This window comes from Ahaetulla prasina, chromosome 2 (assembly GCF_028640845.1).
Source record: "Ahaetulla prasina isolate Xishuangbanna chromosome 2, ASM2864084v1, whole genome shotgun sequence".
Taxonomy (NCBI): Eukaryota; Metazoa; Chordata; class Lepidosauria; order Squamata; family Colubridae; genus Ahaetulla; species Ahaetulla prasina.
Genome location: NC_080540.1, coordinates 232,665,674 through 232,686,165, shown reverse-complemented (window position 1 = coordinate 232,686,165; position 20,492 = coordinate 232,665,674). Strand labels below are relative to the sequence as shown.

Here is a 20,492-nt window from a genome sequence, read left to right as displayed (position 1 = left end):
TGTGGAAGATTTTTTTAAAAAAGAACTTCCCAGTGTACCCAGAAAAAATGGAAAACAAGCACAGAAGGTAACATTCTGAGTGGATAAATGGATAGATGTGTGAGTCTGTCTGTCTGCCTGCCTGCCTGCCTGCCTGCCTGCCTGCCTGCCTGCCTGCCTGCCTGCCTGCCTATCTATCTATCTATCTATCTATCTATCTATCTATCTATCTATCTCTCTCTCTCTCTCTCCCTCCCTCCCTCCCTCCCTCCCTCCCTCTCTCTCTCTCTCTCTCTCCTTGCAATTGCACCATTATCAGAAAATATGATACTTCTCACTATACATGGATACCTTCAGGTTACACATATGATAAGAACATACATTTTCAACAAATCCAGTGATATCACTTTTATTGAATTAAAATATTGCTGATGAAATATTTCCCCTGATTTTTGTAGGGCTTCCAAGTCTCTTCTGGAGAACCAGAGGAACTGTGCTATGGGAGAAATGCCAGGTTTACAAGAGAGAGAAGAAGAAGATCCATTGCCCAAACAGCTGTTTCTCAGACACCAGTAACTGTAGCCCTAAACACATTTGTTGTTTTTGTTGTTCAGTTAGTTTCAACTCTTCATGACCTCACGAACATCATTTAGCAGGATTGGATATAACTTCTATTTTAAGAAAAACAATGTAGATTGTTGATAATCACTGTGTACAACTATTTGTTTATATATTTTTTAGCAAAAGTGTCCCGGCACCAAGCCATTTTTTCCCTTTTCTTTTTGGATTACTGTAGTTTAAGCAATTCAGTACAAAATGTTTGTAGCCTAGAACAGGGGTCCCCATGGTTTTAACGTAACATCTGATTGTTAACTGTTATAACTATTGTTTTATCCTTAAAACCATTTAGTTATATATGGAATTTGACTTGTGTTCATTACAAGTGGTAGAGCTATACCTACTCTTATTTATGATGCACCACACAAATCTGGAATACTGATTTAGGAGTAAACTCTAAATATACTTTAAAAGAGGGAAATGCCACGACAATGTAGCTATGATGTATATCTAAGTTACATTAATTTATTCATTCATTCACTCATTCAATTTCTATTGCTGCCCATCTCAATCAATGACGCTAGGTCCTTACAATTCCAAAACTAAAAAAATTAAACCAATAAAAACATTTAAAACCAATAGAAACTTCAAAAATAAATATACATAGCAGCCATTAGCCAATTAACTGTAAAGTTAGAAAATGGGCCCTTAACATATTTAGTGCCCCAGGTTCAGGAACATAGCCAAGTTTCTAAAACCTTATGAAAGGCTAACAGAGTTGGGAGCATTCTAATCTCCCAGACGAGTATATTCCAGAGAGCAGGGGCCACTGCAGAAAAGGCCCATCTTCTAACCTCTGCCAGCCAACACCCTATGGTTGATCCACATGATGCTCAATCTGCTAGCTTGAATTGGATGGCATATATTCCTAGATAAAGGCAGTCCCTCAGGTATTCTTAATACATGAATATGGATAGATGCACAAGCATTTTTAAGTGAAAGTAACATTTTATAACAAAAGGGGAAGAACGCATAGAATCTTATGTCTTAATTATTTTTCATTCAAAAACAAAGGTACTTACTTGGCTTCCAGTGCCAATGCAATGATTCCTGCGGCCATAGGTGCAGAAGCTGACGTCCCTGTATGACTGTCTGTACAACGCTGTCTGAGGTCTGTAGTGATCTGGGGGTGGGGGGAGTGTACAGTTAAGAATAACATTGCTGCAGACAACAAAAAAATTCTTTTGTTAAAAAAACATAAACGCATTTGAAACTTTATTATTCAATGGAATAACTTTTTTTAATGCTGGTTTTAGGTCTCTAAAGCATATATGGATATTCAAAAATCATTTGCTTCACAGAATACTGTAGTAATGAAAAGTCTGGCAACAGTTCTATATTACCTTCATGAGACACTTTGTTAGATGATTTGACACTTGAGCATTTTATGGTAGTGCTACAAGCAAAATTAAATTCCAATCTAATACAAATTTTATTCTTTCAGTGGCAAGAGTAGTAGCCCATTTTTATCCCTTTGAATAACAGAAGCAGACACTCTGAATACATTTCTGCCTCAACGGAGGCTGCTTATATGACAGCAGCTCCTGCAGATGCTCACAACTGAGGACAAATGTACAGTTGTACATGCATTGGCTTCTATTTGAGTTGACATAATCAGGGTCCTTCCTCACGTAGGAGCTCACACAGTTTCTGCCCTGTGGATATTTATGCTGTAGGCCTAGAGGAATCCAAGTTACATGTGCAATATCAATGGGGCATCTTTGAAGTGTTCAAGTATTTACATGATGTGGGTTCTGGATATCTGAAACTCGAGTTTCAACAAAATCCATATAAATAATTGCTGAGAGAATGGGACCATATCTAGCCTTTCAAAGTTATGCCAGAATCCTCATTCTGAAATTGGATGGGACAAGGATAAATACTTGGTTTAGGGCAGAAAAAAAGGAAAGCTTTATATTAAATATATTTACTCTGGTTATTCCGCATTATTTATTTTTTTAAATTTTCTCTATATATTCTATTAAAAAGTACATTTCATTATATAATACAAAGGCTTTTTAAAGACACAAATACACCCCATTTTAAAATAGTATTTTTAATGCATATGTAATTGTTTTATCTTCAACATTAGTACTGCTAAAATAGAAAGTATTAAAATATATATTAGAAATAACTACTATTAAAGGTTTCCTCCCTGATTAATTCCAATTCCAATTAGCATTGGAAATTAAATATTAATTGGAAATTAGGTGTGAAATATTGAATTTTTTAATTAAAATATTGAAATTTTATATAAGCCATCTTCCATCCAGTTTAAATAAAAATATAAAACTTTGTAAACATATCCAAACACATTTATACTTTGTAAACATATGCAAACTTAGTAAACATATCCAAACTACCATTATGTAGTTACACCAATTAGAAAATAAATATTGAATTATAATTATCAACATGTAATTAATAAAAGAAGCATACATTAGAACTGAATGTATCCATAGAAAAGTACATCAGAGATCAACATAAGAAAAAAGAATAATCACTTTTTATAAGTATAACCTCAGTACACAATCTACAAAGCTGCTAAAACATGGAATATAAATTCATGGAATATAAATTGTAACAATAAGGGCCACTGCCAGTAAATGATAAATATAACTGCCAATAAAAGAGTTAACAGAAAGCCAAAAAGGTTACATGCATAAGCACTTAATTATGTTTGTGCTATAACTTTGAAACCAGTAACAGTATTCTGGGTAGAGGATAGGGATGGGTGGATGGGAAATGATGCAAAAGAACAAATTCTTACTTTCCTAAAAATAGTTGCATATAAAGTACTTATCATGTACCAAACTTGATAATTTTGTATTCAGGTCTACACAAGTTGTAGATCAAGTATCAATAACAGTATCACTTCTGTAAACTTCTAAGTGACTTGGCATAAATAGTACGGTACATGTTAAAACTCAAGTTTGTCTACATTGTATTTCTTAAAGTTTGGTGCTAGGATCTCTGGGCATTCACAAAACCCTTTCACAGGTCTGCAAAGTCAAACTTATTTGCAAACCTATGATGAAAAATAATACCATATTAAAATCCCATCAAACAACTGTGATAACCAGCAATGGCAGCGAATGTGTCAGTATTAATATAAATGTTAATGTTAATCTATATTAATTTGGGATCCTCCATTATTTTCAAAAGTGAGAAGGGGTCCTAAGAGAAAAAAGATTGGGAAACAATGCAAGCAATGGGAAAGAAAATTTGTATAAAATGATGTATTGTTGGTATTTAATGCCTAATAAACTGTCAGTGATGTACATAGGAATGTCAAGTAAGTGTCAGAAATGCAACCTATACTTTTTATCACTTCTGGTGGACTTGCCAAATATCAAGAAATATTGGAATAAAATATGTGTTTGACTCAAACATAAAGAAAACAGAAACAGAATAAAAGAGTTGGAAGGGACCTTGGAGGTCTTCTAGTCCAACCCCATGCTTAGGCAATTAAAACTGGTGTTTTCTCTTTCATGTATGATGGATACCAGACCAAAAGGAAACACAGGCCTTTGTTTTTATCTATAACACCACAAGATTTCTATCTACATGGAATGGAAAGATATGCAAACTCCTAGAATAAATTGGGAAATTAATAGAGCTGGCTGAAATAGCAAAACTGGCCACTGATGAAAAAGCATTGTCTAGCTTTGTTTCAATCTGGATCCTATTTTTGAAGTTCTTGCTCAAAAATAATAGACATAAAACTGATTTGGAGATTTGATGATTAGATGTGTTCTGATTATAGAAATATTGTGTATTATTTTGGTTTTGTTTACTGCATACGATTTACATATTATGCCTTTATTTTTGTTTAAATATATAGTCAGGTTACTTTACCATATATTTATATTGGTATTAAAGTAAGTTGGAAGTTATTCTTTTTCTACTTCTTTTTTTCAAATCTTTTTATTTTCTTGTTATAATTCTTTTTCTTGTTCTCTTTTTCTAATTTTTTTCTATTATTCTGTATTTGTGTATTATTGAAATTCAATAGTCATATATAAAAAAAGAAACACTATATAGAATTAAATGCTTAAGATCTGTAGGTCGACTGCCCAGATTCAAAATGTTATAGTGCCTGAAATTGATTTCATATAGCAAATTGACCACGAGGGATGTAGAAAGATTCGCAGGCTATTTCTGATCTTCATTAAACTGGCTTCAGTGGGAACATTTTGTAGCATACAAGAAAAATCGATCAACAATAAATGATGTCCCTCCTGCTCCTTCCTTAAAGTAGCATGAAATGTGCAGCTGAATAGGTGTGTTAATTTAAAAAAAAAATCAAAAAGAAACCCACTAATATGTTACATTTATATAATTGATTGATTGCATTTCCTTTTTAAAAATTAATACAAATAATGTCAAGTACTTTTCAGTCATTTAATTTATATAAAGCAGACTTAGAACCACTTGGAAATATAAAAAGGAAAAATGGAAATGTGTAGAAGCAACATCTTGCTTTTGAGTTATCAACCTTTTGTTTGAGAATAGTCCCATTATTTCAGCTAACAAAGTAAATAAACTAGTATGATAGAGATCAAGGCACCCACCAAACTTCACATCAATCTATTGTATCACTTATGCTCCATCCAAAGAAGTCTCAAATGAAAATCTTGCAGAACCAAAAAATATATCCCAGGCTTACAACTCCTCTGAATTAAGCAAAAGGTTATTGTGCTTCTCCTTATGAAGTAGTTGTCACTGAAGATGACCCAAAAGCTACAGCTGGCATAAAATGTAATTGTCTGACAGTAGAAGCCAATATAGTAGAGAGATGGTGTTGTTTGTTGCACTATTATTTTCAAACAGCATTCTCACTGAGGTCAGTTAAAATTGTGCTTTTCCACAGAGACTTTGAAGAAGAGGGCTTCATATTGGGTTAACAGCAATACTAGGGGCCATTCGATTATTTTCCCTGTCAAAAGTTGGTTATACTTTTATGTTGGCTTTATTTATTTTCTTAATATGCTGTGATGGTAAGCTTTCTGGACTATGGAACTAATGGCATACATCATATTATTTATAAATAATAAATAAATGTAGGCCACAATATATGTACCGGCTTGAGGTATTCACATTTATATTATACAGATTAATAAGAACAGTAAGATCCATAATTAATTTTGAAGAAAACAGCAGAATATGTCAATAGCACAATTATTTGTAATTCCCTTTCTTATTAAGGTTCAAATATTATATTTTTTTAAGTTGCCAAATCCTCGGGAGAGGTGGTTTGGACTATAGAGAGTTGAAGAAGCAGGAAGGGCAAGAAAGTCTTAGTGACTCAACAGATTTTATTTATATTAACTCTGGATTAAAATTATATTTCTTGTTAGATTGTTTGCTTTAGCTCAAGGCTTCATTGTTGTTGTTGTTAGTTTCGAAGTCGTGTCCGATCCATTGCGACCCCATGGACAATGTTCCTCCAGGCCTTCCTGTCCTCTACCATCCTCTGGAGTCCATTTAAATTCATGCCTACTGCTTCAGTGACTCCATCCAGCCACCTCGATCTCTGTCGTCCCATTCTTCTTTTGCCCTCAATCTTTCCCAGCATTAGGCTCTTCTCCAGTGAGTCCTTCCTTCTCATTAGGTGGCCAAAATATTTCAGTTTCATTACAACATTATTAATAGAGTTGTGAGCATAATAAGATTAGGCATAATTAGAGTTATGCTGGATTACGGCCATAGGCACTGAATTATTATTCACGTATTAATCCCATCACCAGTTTTATTTCAATTATTTAAAGAGATATTTCAGTCAGAAAAGGGTAACAAAAATGCTCTGAATGGAAATTCTACTTGAGCCATGTAAAATGTTTTGATATAAACTTGCTGAACTGATTTTCTTCTTTAAATCAAAGTTGATTAAATATATCTGCTTTGTATATTATCCCAATTACCATCTATTTTTTTTAATGATGAGAACCCAGAAGTTGCCTTGTTTGATTCAATACCCACTCTCTCCCCTCATATTTAAATGTCCTCTACTCTGCTTTCCTTCAAGAGCCTTGAAGATCTTCCCCCAGTCCTTGCATGGAAAATTTGGAATTATTTATAGGTAAAGTTGTTTTATAGCTTTTCCCTCCAGATGAATCATTCTGATAGTTTTTATACTTGGTTCACCATTCTGGCCATCTTGAGTCAAATGGATTTATAATTAGGGATTCTGGAGTCAGGTGGCCTCATAATTAGACATGTGAAAACTATTTTGTTCTTTTTTTCAACCTTGAGTGGCAACTCCAAGTGTTCTAAGTATAAAACAAAACATGAAAATTTTCTTGTAAAATGAAATCTCAAAATAAATACCAACTTTTGAGAAGTGCCCTTCACTTTGTTTGGGGGGGACGGGACTATCCCAAGTGCTGAGGTTTTGTAGATTGTGACTGAATTGCTTTTTTTCTCTCCAAATCTTTTTCAGTCTACCCAGCCCATCATCACAAACCTATTAAGTCTCTGCTGTTACTGATTCAGATTGGATGAAGCAGAATTGAGTGGCATATGAGAAAAAAAAATTCAAAGATCAAGAAATTTGGGTAAGACCATCAAATTACATTATATTACAAATTATATGATCTCAAATTCTATATAAATAATCTGGAGAGATTACACAGTGGGTCCAATTCTGTTATTGCTTGGGTCTAGCCACGTTCTTCTCATAACTAGTGGCCTTCCTTGCAGGAACCTGAGTCTCTCAATTGAAAAGGTCACTTTGGAAGATGCTTTTTCTTTGAGGCAGATAGGTGGCTGCCTGAAAATGTATGTAGATTTATAATAGACAGATGCAGTTGTAAATTACAACTGCCAGATTACGCAGAATTGGGATTATGCCTGGATATTGTTACTAGTCCATCACTAAGTAGCAATTTGAGACAATCAAGATTTCAAGAAATCTTTAAAATAAAACTGCCCCAACAGTTGCTTGCATGGCTTTGAAATCATTTATCAAATAGATAGCATGGGGTGACTGGACAAGTTTAAATGCATAGTGTTACTCAGTCCAATAGTCTAACTGAGATCAAGAGAACTCATGCAGAATTATGTTTTTGCTGTTGTTGCTCTTATAGCAGAGAAATGTGAATGATAGGGCATTATCCTCTTCTTGAGCACTAGAAGCCAAAACTAGCCTAGAACACTGGATTACCACTGATGACATTATCTATCTTGGGCAATGAAACGTCTGCAAGAAAACAACAAGTTCTGAGAGCACCAAGGACACTTTATTTCAACCCTGAGCTTCAACTATTCTCCTTTATTAGTATTAGAAGCCAAAATAATGTTTATGCTCTTTGCATGCAGCATGCTGTAATCTGTAACTAAAGGTCATGCAAAGTTGTCTTTGGAATCCTTGCATTTTTTGAAATCATTAATTATATTTCAAGTGCTTGGAGTCTTTAGTCTTATTTTATTTAATTAATTTGAAACACAAAAATGATCCTAGGCTGAATTATTTATGGCTTCAGCATGGAATGTTTAAGAAAATCTTATCTAGAAATATTTGAACCGATGTGTGTTACACTATATCATGTTTTTGAGTGAATGGGAATTAAAGGCTTGTACATCATGGGAATATTTTTTGCTAGAAAAATGAATGACTTCTTCCTTATTTTACCATTTTTTAAAGAAATTATAGAAAAAACCCAAATATATAAAGTTTATCAAAAGAAAAATTAGAAGAAAGCAGATGATAATAGAATAATTACTGGAATGAAGAGTTACCTCAGAATTTGTCTTTAAAATTAATCATCTGAAAACAGCAAGGTTTCCAGGAGAGATGGCTAATATCCCAGATTATTAGAAGAAACGATATATTTTGAAAAATAGCCGATCTTATCTCCTTATTAGCAGCAAGAGACTGAAAAGGAGAAAACATTAAACAAATTTGTATTCATGATGGAAAACTAGGATTGAGAGAGAACAAATGTGTTTTCCCCTCCCTTCAGTTGGAAGATTTTCTGTATGTTTGTTTTTTGTGCAAATCAGTTTTTGGTTGAGGATGAAAAAGAGGGTTTTTTAGGAGCAAATCCTTTAAAATATAAAAAAAATGTCAAGTAACTTTAGGATAAATAAAACCTAGAATATATTTACAAAAAGAAGTTGTCAATTTCATTTTCAATTGAACTTCAATCATGGTGAAAAGACCACATACTATTTTCCTGTCATAGGATTCTCCGCTGCTGTAGGTTGTAGCTAATGTTGATGCACATTCTTCTAGATACCAAGGTTTCCTTCCACTTTCAGCTGTGCTACTGATGGAGATGGTATAGATGCTATTGGTGTAGCCATCACACGAGCAATGATCTTTACTTCTTCCACCATTTCCAGATGCCCACACATAAATGGAGCCCAAGTTGTTTCTGCCCTATTTGAAATAAATTAAAAAAATATTGAAATTAGAAGTAGATAATAAATTGTAATAGCCTTCTTTTAATAATTTAATTTGGATAAAATGTTTTATTTGTAATTTAAATCCATCCTATGAAATAGCAAATAAGAGATTATAGTACTCTTCCATTTTAAGTACTTTTTGCTAATACTTGCTGTCCCAAAAAGGTTATGAAATTACCAGTGAATAAATTAAGAAATTAAAGGACTAAAGGACTTTTATTGCTTTATTTATTTATTTATTTATTTATTTATTTATTTATTTATTTATTTATTTATTTATTTATTTATACAATGCATAAAAATTCTTTTTCTTATTTAATCTTGTAAAAAGAATATTCTATTCTGATAGCATCAGAGAATGAATATATATTAGTTATTTCCACTTCCATCGTAACTAATTCTCCAATTTATGAATGATCTTTTCCTGGTTATAATATTGTTTTTATAAACTATTTTACATTTTAGATTGTGTTTCTTATAAAGCTTAATTTATCATTATTATTCATAATATTTCATGGACTATATGTATTATACCATTTAATAATTCAATATCATTACAAATGTATAAATCATTTGCCTAGATATAATTATGGATTTTAATTAAGATGAGATAGGACAGTAAGTTTTTGAAATTTATGCTGACTTAACCTGGAGCTTTGAGGGCCACCTAGTTATCAAGTATTTAGCAGGAGGTCCGTGCACAGACTTTCTTTTGGTATCAATCTGGAGCATTCCTGTCTAGGACAGGAAGTAAAGTATCTGGAGCAATGCTGGTTGGTGATGAGGAATGACAACACCCAGAGTTGAGTACCATTCCATGTTCGGACCTATGCTGTGGCAGCAAAAGCAGTGAAACATCAATACTTGTTTTGTACACATCAGTACTTAGCTTCTCTCCACCCCTTTTTTTTAAATGAAACCATGGTGGATAATCATCCATTGATTGGATATTAGACCTCAACAATATGCTGAGGATATCATTTTACATCTTGGCCTAAGGCAAACAGGAGATGTGGTGGCAAGTTTAAATGCAGCCTAGAGGCTGTGAGTGATAAAAGGAGCCAATGAAGGATTCACAGCTAGATGAGGTTACTATTAGTTCAGAAGTCTTATAGTACCATGAAAGTTCCATCTAAAACTCTTGACGAGTAGCACTTTCCCTGAAGGAGCTATCATGCAGTCTCATTAAATCATGGCTTTTTTAGAAACAACAGGTGGAAAATATGTCCAGTTGCATCTTTGGCTAATTTTTGCCAGTCTGTCAGTTATAATAATAATAATAATAATAATAATAATAATAATAATAATAATAATAATAATAATAATAATAATAATAATAATAATAATAATAATAATAATATTTTAATTTGTATACCACTCTTCTCCCGAAGGACTCAGGGCGGTGAACAGGCAGATAAAATATAAATACACACAATAATTTAAAACAACCCTTAAAAAAACTAATTTAAATGCCCAAAATGTTAAAAAACATACTCCCTGTAAAATAACACAATTTTAAAACCCATCCAATAAAATAAAATCAGGCTAGTCCAGCCATATGAAATAAATAAGTTTTAAGTTCAGAAAGGTCCTAAGGTCAGGTAATTGTCAAGTCCGAGGGAAGTTCGTTCCACAGTGAGCTCCCACAGAGAAGGCCCTCCCCCTGGGGGCCGCCAGTCGACACTGTTTGGCTGACGGCACCCTGAGGAGTCCCTCTCTGTGGGAGCGTACCGGACGATGGGAGATAGAAGCCGGCAGTAGGCGGTTCCGTAGATAGCCCGGTCCTAAGCCATATACCTAACCCTTTCCCAAATCAGGAGACACTGAAGACAGTGACTCACTTCGTCTCTCTTTTATGTGTGGCTTTATTTTGCATGAAGCAGCTTTACAAAAAAAGTAACATGTTTTATTGCATTTAGGATCCTCTACTGCAGGTAGAATATGTCTGGGCCATATTGTCTAGCAGGAAAATGATCTAGGTGCCCAGCTTGAGAAAAACTTGGGTGCTCAGGACACAGATAATCACATTTCTAGGATATGGTGTATATTGAAATTTGTACATACGTTTCCAAAAATAATTTTGTTTACTTTATATTGGTTTTGTAAATTTCAGCAGGACTCTTCAAATCCAAAGATATTGTTGAAAAAGATGCAATTGGCAAATAAATATATATATTTGTCACTATCAAATTGATTTGAAAACTGACAAGAGTATATTTAGGAAAATATACTTTGATTCTTTTTTAATGCCAAAGTGACACTATGATATAACCCAGATCACAAAATGGAGTAAAAATTGATTTTTTGTATATCTGAATGGATGTTGGGATCTTTTATATTATTAAAATTAGTGGATGATAATGATGAGCTTTTATCATTTTCTTTGTTAAAAGATAAATAACATTTGTCAGTTGCTACCAAAAGATAGTATTTACAGTTGTTTATTGACATCTTGATTTGAACCAGCAACATTTTCATCTCAAACTTAGGTAAATTATTAAATGGGATTCTGAGTCCAAAAAGTCAACAATCAGTTTTTATAAATACCAATTATTCATATATCAATTTGATCTGTTAATTGATAAGAAATGTGAGACCCTCATTTTGGCTTAAAAACTTCAAAACTAAACACCTTGTTAGATCTTAGATTACACATTATAAAACAATTTTTTTTTGTGATTTATTGAAACTCATGGCATTTGTACAGAAGACTAAATAATTGTATTATTGGACATGCAACTAAAGTAACATTTACGATTGTTAAATCATAAGTTTTTGCGGTGTTCTAAAGTTACTATTTTATGGGGAAGAAATATAACAATTAGATATATTAATCTGACTTTGAAACAAATCAAGGTAATATTTTCAGATGCACATAATCTATTGAATTATATAATCACAACATAAAGGTTGACTGCTAGTCAATGGTAATAGATTTTTGTGTCTTTATTATTGCCAAGAGATTATTTTTCAACATTGGAAAGATAAATTTATGGCTCTAATTACCCAGTAGGCTCCATATCATATATGCATTACCTGCCTCCTACAAACAAGCTGCCCATAGACATAGATTATGTATGAATTACAATGAAATATGATTATCTTTTGTTGAAGTGTTACATTAAAAATTCATCCTCCCTCCTCCACTTTGAGAAGTCATATGTTTCAATTCAATCACTTTGGTCTAGTGATTAAGCCACCACACTGGAAACCAGTTCTACTCCTGCTTTAATCACAAAAGCCAGTTGGATGAGTGGCCCAGTCACTCAACCAGTTACATCAAGCTCAGACTACAAACAGGTTGGTCAATTCCTGTTGCAACCAATGGATCAACAACCAGTTGAGCTGAAAAAAAGAGTGATATCTGCACTACTAGGAAAATTATGATGAAGATGAAATGTGTGTGTGTGTGTGCGCACACACACACGTTTCTATCTATCTGTCTATGCCTGTCTGTTTGTCGGTCAGCACAAGAAAAGTAGGATGAGGGTAAAAAAAAAAAATACAGGTAGTTCAGACATTCCAACTTCTCATGAAGAAAAAAAAAATCTCCTGAAGTTGGAAGGTGTTTTTACCATAATCCCACAGACAATTCAAGGTGCTGGTTACCACCTTTAAACCTCTCCATGGCATAGGACCGGGTTATTTACGGGACCGCCTGCTGCTACCACTTGCCTCCCATCGACCAGTGCGCTCCCATAGGAGGGTCTCCTCAGGGTGCCATCGGTCAGACAATGTAGACTGGCGACCCCCAGGGGGAGGGCCTTCTCTGTGGGGGCCCCTGCCCTCTGGAACGAGCTTCCTCCAGGGATACGTCAACTCCCTGACCTCCGGACCTTCCGATGCGAGCTGAAGACATTTTTGTTCCATCGCGCAGGGCTGGCCTAATAGTTTTAATGGGGGTTTTCTATTAGAGTTTTTTTAGTTCTTCTTAGCCAAATTGAATTAGTTTTTTTAAAAAATGTTTTTAATTTTTGTGATTGTTGTTTTATTTGGCTGTAAACCGCCCTAAGTCCTTCGGGAGAAGGGTGGTATATAAATTAAAATAATAAATAAATAAATAAATAAGACTACTTTTCTTTCCCTGCATGTAACAGTGGAGAATGGAGCTGGAAAACCGGTTAGTCAAGGGATGTAGCTGCATTGGGAGGTTTGGGGGGGGACACCTCTATGTGTGTATGTATGTGTGTGTGTGCGTGTGTGTGCAAAAGGAGGGGGGGATTGAGAGAACATTGCTGCCAGCCCTGGATAACTCTCCGAGGTTGGATCGCATCTCTCTCTTTCTCTCTCTCTCTCTCTCACACACACACTGTTCTTTCTTTGGGATTGCAGCACAGACACCGCTTCCAGGATTGCAAGTCTGAAGGCTTCGGATGGAGCATTTTGGGGATGTATGTCTGTGCTATGGTCCCAAGTAAAGAACAATCGGCAGGGGAAAAAAAGGAGGAGGGGTTCCTGCAGCCTGTCCTTTCTTTGGGATCGCAGCAAAGACACACATCCCCAAAATGCTCCATCCAAAACCTTCAGCCTTGCAATTCTGGCAGGGGCGTCCCAAGTAAAGAACAATCGGGGAAGGGGAAGGGGAAGGGGAAAGGGGAAAGGAGGCCGGCAGCTGGGGAGGTGCTCTGGACATCTGTGCAGAGTTGCCCAGCCCTCGTTGGCTTAGCTGATCAGTGGGCAGCAATTATGGGGCTGAACCTTCAGGAGGTGACAGGGAAGAGCTGCCTCCTATGCTGGACACACCCACCCCTTGCCTAGGGCTTTTTTTCGGGGGAGGGCGTATATTTATGGCTTGGCCTTATTTTTGGGACATGTCCTATTTTCGGGGAAATACATTGTTCTGCCTTTTTCAACAAAATTTTGTTTCATCCATATCAGCTCTATTGAGTTTGATCCCTAAGATTTAAAAATATATAGCATGCATTGAATCAAAACTCTTTTGTTTTAGTTATTCCAAAGTTAGTCACTACTTGCAAAATATTAGGTTTTTTCCAGAGGTGAGATTCAGCCGGTTCGGACCAGTTTGGCCAAATCAGTTGTTAAATTTTTGTGCAGTTCAGAGAACCAGCTAGTCACACCACTGACTGGCCCCCCTCACCCCGCCATGCCCCTCCCAGTCACTCCATATTTTGCCTCGCCCGCCTTGGCCACGGCATAGTAGCTGCTGTTCTCTGGCTCCCTCCCATGCTTTCTTGCTTGCCTTGACTACGTGGCCCCTGTGCCCAGCCCACTTGCCTGCCTTCGTCCCGGCCTCCCATGTGGCCCTGCTCCCTGCCTAGCCTTCCTTTGCCATTCTCTGCTGCCTCCCATGCAGCCCAGCTACCTGCTTGTCTGGTGAGCCTTCCTTCGCCTCTTTGCCAATGTGAATGGCCTGTTACAGGGCCTCCCTAGGACTTTAGTGGCCTCTTACAAGCCAAAATGGAGGGTCCCTGGGCCCGATCCAGCCCTCCCCACCCCATTTTCCATGGCTTTACTGTAGTTACTTTTCAAAGAGCTGCAGAAAAGGCTGAGCTATATGGCAGAGAAGCCGAAGTCTTTTATTCAGAAGCCGGCGAAGCTGTAAGAATGTGACATGTGTTATTCAGCTTTCCCCATCTGAATAAAAGACTTTGGTTTCTCTGCCATCAAGGCCCGCAGGCTTAGTTTGGGCCCAGTCTGCTTGCTGCTGACTGGCTAGTTTGAACGAGCAGCTTCAGGGATTGGGGTGTGGCAGCTAATCAACAAGGGCCTTGCAGTTCAGTCCGATGAGACAAAGGAAGCAACCTCCCCTTTGATTGGCTGCTGCTGCTGCTGCCTCAGTCCCTGACGAAGCAGGAGGCTGCTCTGGCCCAGTCCAGGCCTAGGCCTGCTGATCACATGGCCCCAGCCGAAGTCTTTTACTCAGAAACTGGTGAAAATGTTTTCCTTAGATTTCATGTTCTTACAGCTTCATCATAAACACTTTGGCTTCTCTGTGGGTCAGCCTCTTCTGGAGCTCTGGAGATCTTCAAAAAGTAAGTAATAAAGTAAATGGCATGATTAATATTTCCATTATTTTCATTGGGAAGTAAAGGTTAGCAAGTTAGCATGACTGTAACCTATTAAGGTTATGTTTAGAAATATAAAAGAACTATATGTTTAAAGCGTTCCTGATTTGCAACTAAATCATTCCTCCATCCTTTGATTTTTGCAGCACATTGTACATTTTTGTTTTGATAAAAGCAAAGTGAATATTCATCGAGAATCAATCTGTTTCTTCAGAGTAGTTCAGTGGTAGTCAACCTGGTCCCTACCGCCCACTAGTGGGCGTTCCAGCTTTCATGGTGGGCGGTAGGGGTTTTGTCCGATACTGAAGCACTTTCCTTTTTTTTTAAATTTGATTGACTTTTTAAAAAATTTTCATAGCATTATTTAAAAACATTTTCATTAGGTTTTCATTAAATACCCTGTGACAATTTAAATTTCTGAAAATATACTATTTGTATCGCCCACGCATAAGTTTAGTTCACATTATGTAAGTAAAACTAAATGGCGCTATAGTGCGACCGCAAACAGAAGAGCCTCATCCCAGAATAGCTCGCGCATCTCCCCCCATACCACCCAGCTGTAACAGACAAGCAGAGCTCCCCCCCAATCCAATCCACGATGCGCGAGAGGCATGCACAGATGACGATACATGGCGCATTACTGTGGAACCAGTGGGCGGTTAGAAAATTTTATTACTAACAGAGATACAAAAGTGGGCAGTAGGTATAAAAAGGTTGACTACCCCTGGAGTAGTTCCTCTAAAGATGTTTCTGTCTGTTCCTCATGGATGGATGGCCATTTTCTGAACTCTGGAAATTCTGTAACTATGCTACATCTAGGACTAAAGCTTCAGGATTGTAATCCAAAATTTTCTTCAATGATGTTAAACATCTACAAGCTTAATTTCAACTACCATCAAAGGAAATGCATTTCCTTCTCAAATTGTAAATCCCAAGTTATTTCATATCATTTTAATAGCTGTTCATTTGGAAATGCATACAAATTGATGTATTTGTATTCATATTCCCCTGATTTTACCAATCTTGTCAGAAGAAGAAGAAACCTTCTAAACGTTATTAAACAAAGGGAATTTTTATATAGATTCCAACTTCAACTTAAAAGCCATCTTTAACTTTTCTTTGCAAATATAACAAAATTCTTAGGAATTGATTTACCCAATATAGTCTGTTTTTCTTTTCTTTTTTTTCAACAACAACTTGCTTCTAACCAGTAATGTTTGGAACAGCTGGAGTGAATCTTCTAAGGATTCTGAATTAGATACCTCAGAAGTCATATAAAACTCAAAATATTAATCCTCTCTAACCTTAGTCTCTATTACTTGCACAGCATAATTGTTTTTTAAACCTGACCTCAGTGTTATTTGCCTCCAGATATTTGTAGTCCAAAAAACGTAGGCATTGGAACTTCGTAGATCAAGTTTCAAAGGATCTGCATGAATTCTTCTATTTAAGATGCAATTTTATTTAATTTTTTAAACAATCTTCGAGTAAAAAAAGCTTAACGTTTTAAAACTGGTCAAATTATATAAGACATTTCTAGTCTGGATTTTCAAATGAATAATAAAGAATCATAACTGACTGCATCATTTGGAACAGACAAAATAGCTTCAAGCTATTCCCTAAAGAACTGTAATTAGTATTTAATTTGTAAGCATAGCAAAAACAAAGCAAAACAATAAAGGCTGCTGGCTGAAGCAAAAGTCAGTGCATGTATAGACTCTGCATTTTCACTTTTCAAGCTATTTTAGTTGTCTAATTTTCATTGTTCAAGGAGACATATTCTAAATGTTCCTACTACCATAAATATATTTTGAGATCCTGAAAATGATAAAATGATTGGCAATGTCTATCATGTTCCTTCTAACCCTAACCCAAATCCAACCCAGCTCTGAGAAATGCCACCTCAAGCCCTGTGTTGCAGCAGCTACCCCAGTGCCACTTTGTCTTCCTCCTGCTACTGAGCACACCTGGCCTTGCCCTTCCTTCTGAGGTCACACACATCAGGAGCAAGCAACTCATGGACAGGCAGATATTTTATTGTTGATCACAAATATTACAAGAATTTTTTTCCAGATTGTCTGCTTCCTCTTGGGAATGACTTATATAGACTAAACGGTTTGATCTCAGATGTTTCCTCCCCAGAATGAAGTCTAACTTGGACTGTTTTTTCTCTCTGGTTCAGCCTCCTCCCCTTCAGCTGGGGATTCAACTACACACAACCTCTTTCCCAAGAAAGCCTTGGAAAATGTCCAGCCTTCCTGAGGTTTTAGAAGATCTCATGTGGCTGCATGAGATCTTGGGAAGAAATCCTCACATGTCCAGCAGCATTTTCGCAAGGCCTCAGGAATCCCTTCCAAAATTTTGTGAAGCCGCAGAAAGGCCATATGCAACCTTGGGAAGAAGGTCATGTGTAACCTCAGGAAGAAAGGCCGAGCCATATATGCTTCACTGGCAGTGGAGACAAAGAAGAAGTGAAAATCAGTGATGGACAGAAGAATGCTGGGGCAGGGGTGGCAAAATAAAGGGTGGCACAGTGTCATGAGCCAAAATGGTAGAGATGCGGGAGGGGAATACAGTGAATTGGGGCAGTTGAAGCTACCCTGCAAACATATATTTGGGCAGACAGCCAGGCACCTAAATTTTTATTATGTTATTGCAGGGATGCATAGTAACAGCTGTAAGTTCAAGGACTGTGTGTAAGTACTATTCATTCATCATAACTTTGAACAGACACTGAACGAATGGTCATTAACTGAGGACTATCTTGTTTGACAATGCTAAGAGAACTCTCAGTTCCTGTCAACACTATCAATGAGCACCAGTGCCAAAGTTGGTGAAGCAAGATAGGTGAAAAAGGCAGCAAAAATGAAAAGGGAGGCATTAAGGAGGGTTCTCACAACAGGCTCAACAGCGCAACGCTTGATCACTAATGCCCAACAAACTTTTTGGCTTTTATCCTGCTCACTAAACAGAACGGTACACTGGGTACAAGAAGGTAGCGAATGTGCCAATCAAGGAAAAATAATCCAATATCTAATTTCTCTTACTGAAATTCCCCTTCTTTATATTAGTGAAAAGGATTTGCCATGAGAAATCTGTGCAATATTTCACAATGATGCACACCTAACATTTTCACTAATGAGGTCCTCTGTTCATCCTGATTTTGAAAACTCACTAAAGTACTTCAGATTCTCAAAATCTGATATATTTTATTTTATACAGTATATCTGATTTGGCTAAATGTAGAAATAGAGGCTATTCTTCCCTAAATCTTTCAGAACATTTTATACATGTTTCAAACTGCTTATCTCTTCTTCCACAAAAAATACATTATAGAGGAAATGGCAATATCTGCATAAATAATGCATTTAGATGATAGCACTAGTAGGCACTGTTCATCTGAAAACACTTAATATAAAATTATCTTGCAAAAAAAAGAATGGCAAATGAATCCAACACACACAGGTATTAGGAATATTTTTCATAATATATTTGAACTAATATACTTTGAACTAATCATTAAGATATTTTGATGCAATCTACTCCTACATTTACTTCCTTTTATTCTAATTCACTTCTACATCTTCAGACATACAAGTTTAGTCCTCTCTCCAATAAATATTAAGTAACATATAATGCCTCGATGAACTAAATCAAAAACAATTTAACTCGGTGCCAGATTTCCAACAGAGGTCACCACATGCCTGAGAAAACCCACATGATGATTTAAGTTAATACCTTTTGATTTACAGTTTAGTGACCATTCAAAGTTACAACAGCACCATTTTATAACCATTTTTCACACTTACAACCATTGTAGCATCTCCATGGTCACACAATCAGAATTTGGATGCTTAGCAACTGGCTCATATTTATGATGGTTGCAATCTTATGACAAGCAAAGTCAATGAGGAAACCAGATTCACTGAACAACTATATTACTAATTTAACAATTGTAGTGATTCACTTAAGAATTATGGCAAGAAAAACATAATAAGTGGCAAAAATCACTTAACAACTATCTCACTAGCAACAGAAATTTTGGGTTCAATTGTGGTTGAAAGTCAAGGAATATCTATATTTGGAAACACTCTTTCAAAACTGAATTCAAAGCGTTGCGCAGCTCCATTTTACATGTGAAAACAAAACTTATTGTAAAAATTATTTTCTTTTTCTATAATTATGGAAATATTTGTTTAATAAACAACTGTTTCACGTTCTTTTAATTTGGATCAGGATTTTCCAGAGCAAGTAGCAACATTGACTGATTATGAAGTTGGTGTTCATTCTTGACAACATATATATGATTTATTGGGTGTCATGTGTATGGAAAAAAAATCAGGATTGTTTTTGCTAGTGACTTTCCATTTCTTCCTTTCATACTTTTCAAACTCAGTATAATAGAGTAACCATTTTTTGGGGATATTTTCTGTTAATAAGTTAATGTAGATTGCTGCTATAACTTCAGCAAATGTGAACAGCTAATTAGACTTGATGTCATTTTTTTTAAATGAAGCCTCTGGGCACGAAAAATGTAAAGATACAATTAACAACTTTTTCCATATAATAGAAATGGACCACACCCAAATTATGAACAATCTGCTGGCTAAATGCTCATTTAATTTACCAGGCCTTAATTAGATCCACAATTGATAGAAACTTGAAATTCTATTGCCAAAAGTTTTTGATAAATAAAGTGTTGGCTCAATTGCAATTATCAAGAATTCATTAAGTGAAAATTATGTCAATTCTTAAAAACAAAACATCCCTTCCCTTATAAATAGTTATACATTATTGCATTACTGGGGAATGTGCTACAAATTATACTCTCCAGTTCATTACCTTGCAGAGAACAATTGTGACTTCACTTTATTTACGACAATTATAAATAGATGTTACATGAACCTTCATCATTTGTAAAAATAATGATGTTTCCTCTTTACATAACTGAAAACATATTTTTCCTCCCTGATTATTATAGACATTTGCAACTTTAATTAAACAGAAACCTAGTGCTATTCACAGAATACAACTACAGCTGATGTTCACTTAACAATCAAAATTGGGACCAACTACTCCTTCTCTAAGCAACAAGGTCATTAAGCAAGACACCATGTCATGGTAACTTCCAATTTTACTGATAGATTCTCCATTGATTCCGTTTGTGCAAAGCCAGCTTTGAAGCATGCAAACAGCGTGCATGTGAGTGCAGGAGGCCATAAAGTCATAAATTCCTGCTGGTTGCAAAGACCTGAAATTTGATAACATTAACTGTCATAACTTAAAACAGTGGCTAAATAGGGCAGTCATTACAGGAAGACCATTGGTATAATGGTTAAAGCATCAGGGTGGAAAGCAGGCAACCATGAATTCTAGTTCTATCTTGGGCGTAAAGCCAGCTGGATGACCTTGAGCATTCCCTTTCTCTCAGTCCCAAAAATCTTTTCAAGAAAACTGCAG

General features: G+C 35.9%; 1 protein-coding gene across 4 annotated transcripts in view; it reads right to left on the bottom strand.

Moving 5' to 3' along the window:
• Positions 1-20,492, bottom strand: part of PCSK5 (proprotein convertase subtilisin/kexin type 5) — a 179,784-nt gene that overhangs the window by 55,052 nt on the left and 104,240 nt on the right. For all 4 annotated transcript variants that reach the window (XR_009153591.1, XM_058170467.1, XM_058170466.1 and 1 more), the window contains exons 8-9: positions 8,768-8,980; positions 1,620-1,720 (exon numbers count right to left, since the gene is read on the bottom strand). Coding sequence is in view for 3 of the 4 variants with exons in the window: in XM_058170467.1 (XP_058026450.1) it covers positions 1,620-1,720; positions 8,768-8,980 (314 nt within the window). In the remaining variant the exon portion in view is untranslated. The remainder of the gene's footprint in view (positions 1-1,619; positions 1,721-8,767; positions 8,981-20,492) is intronic.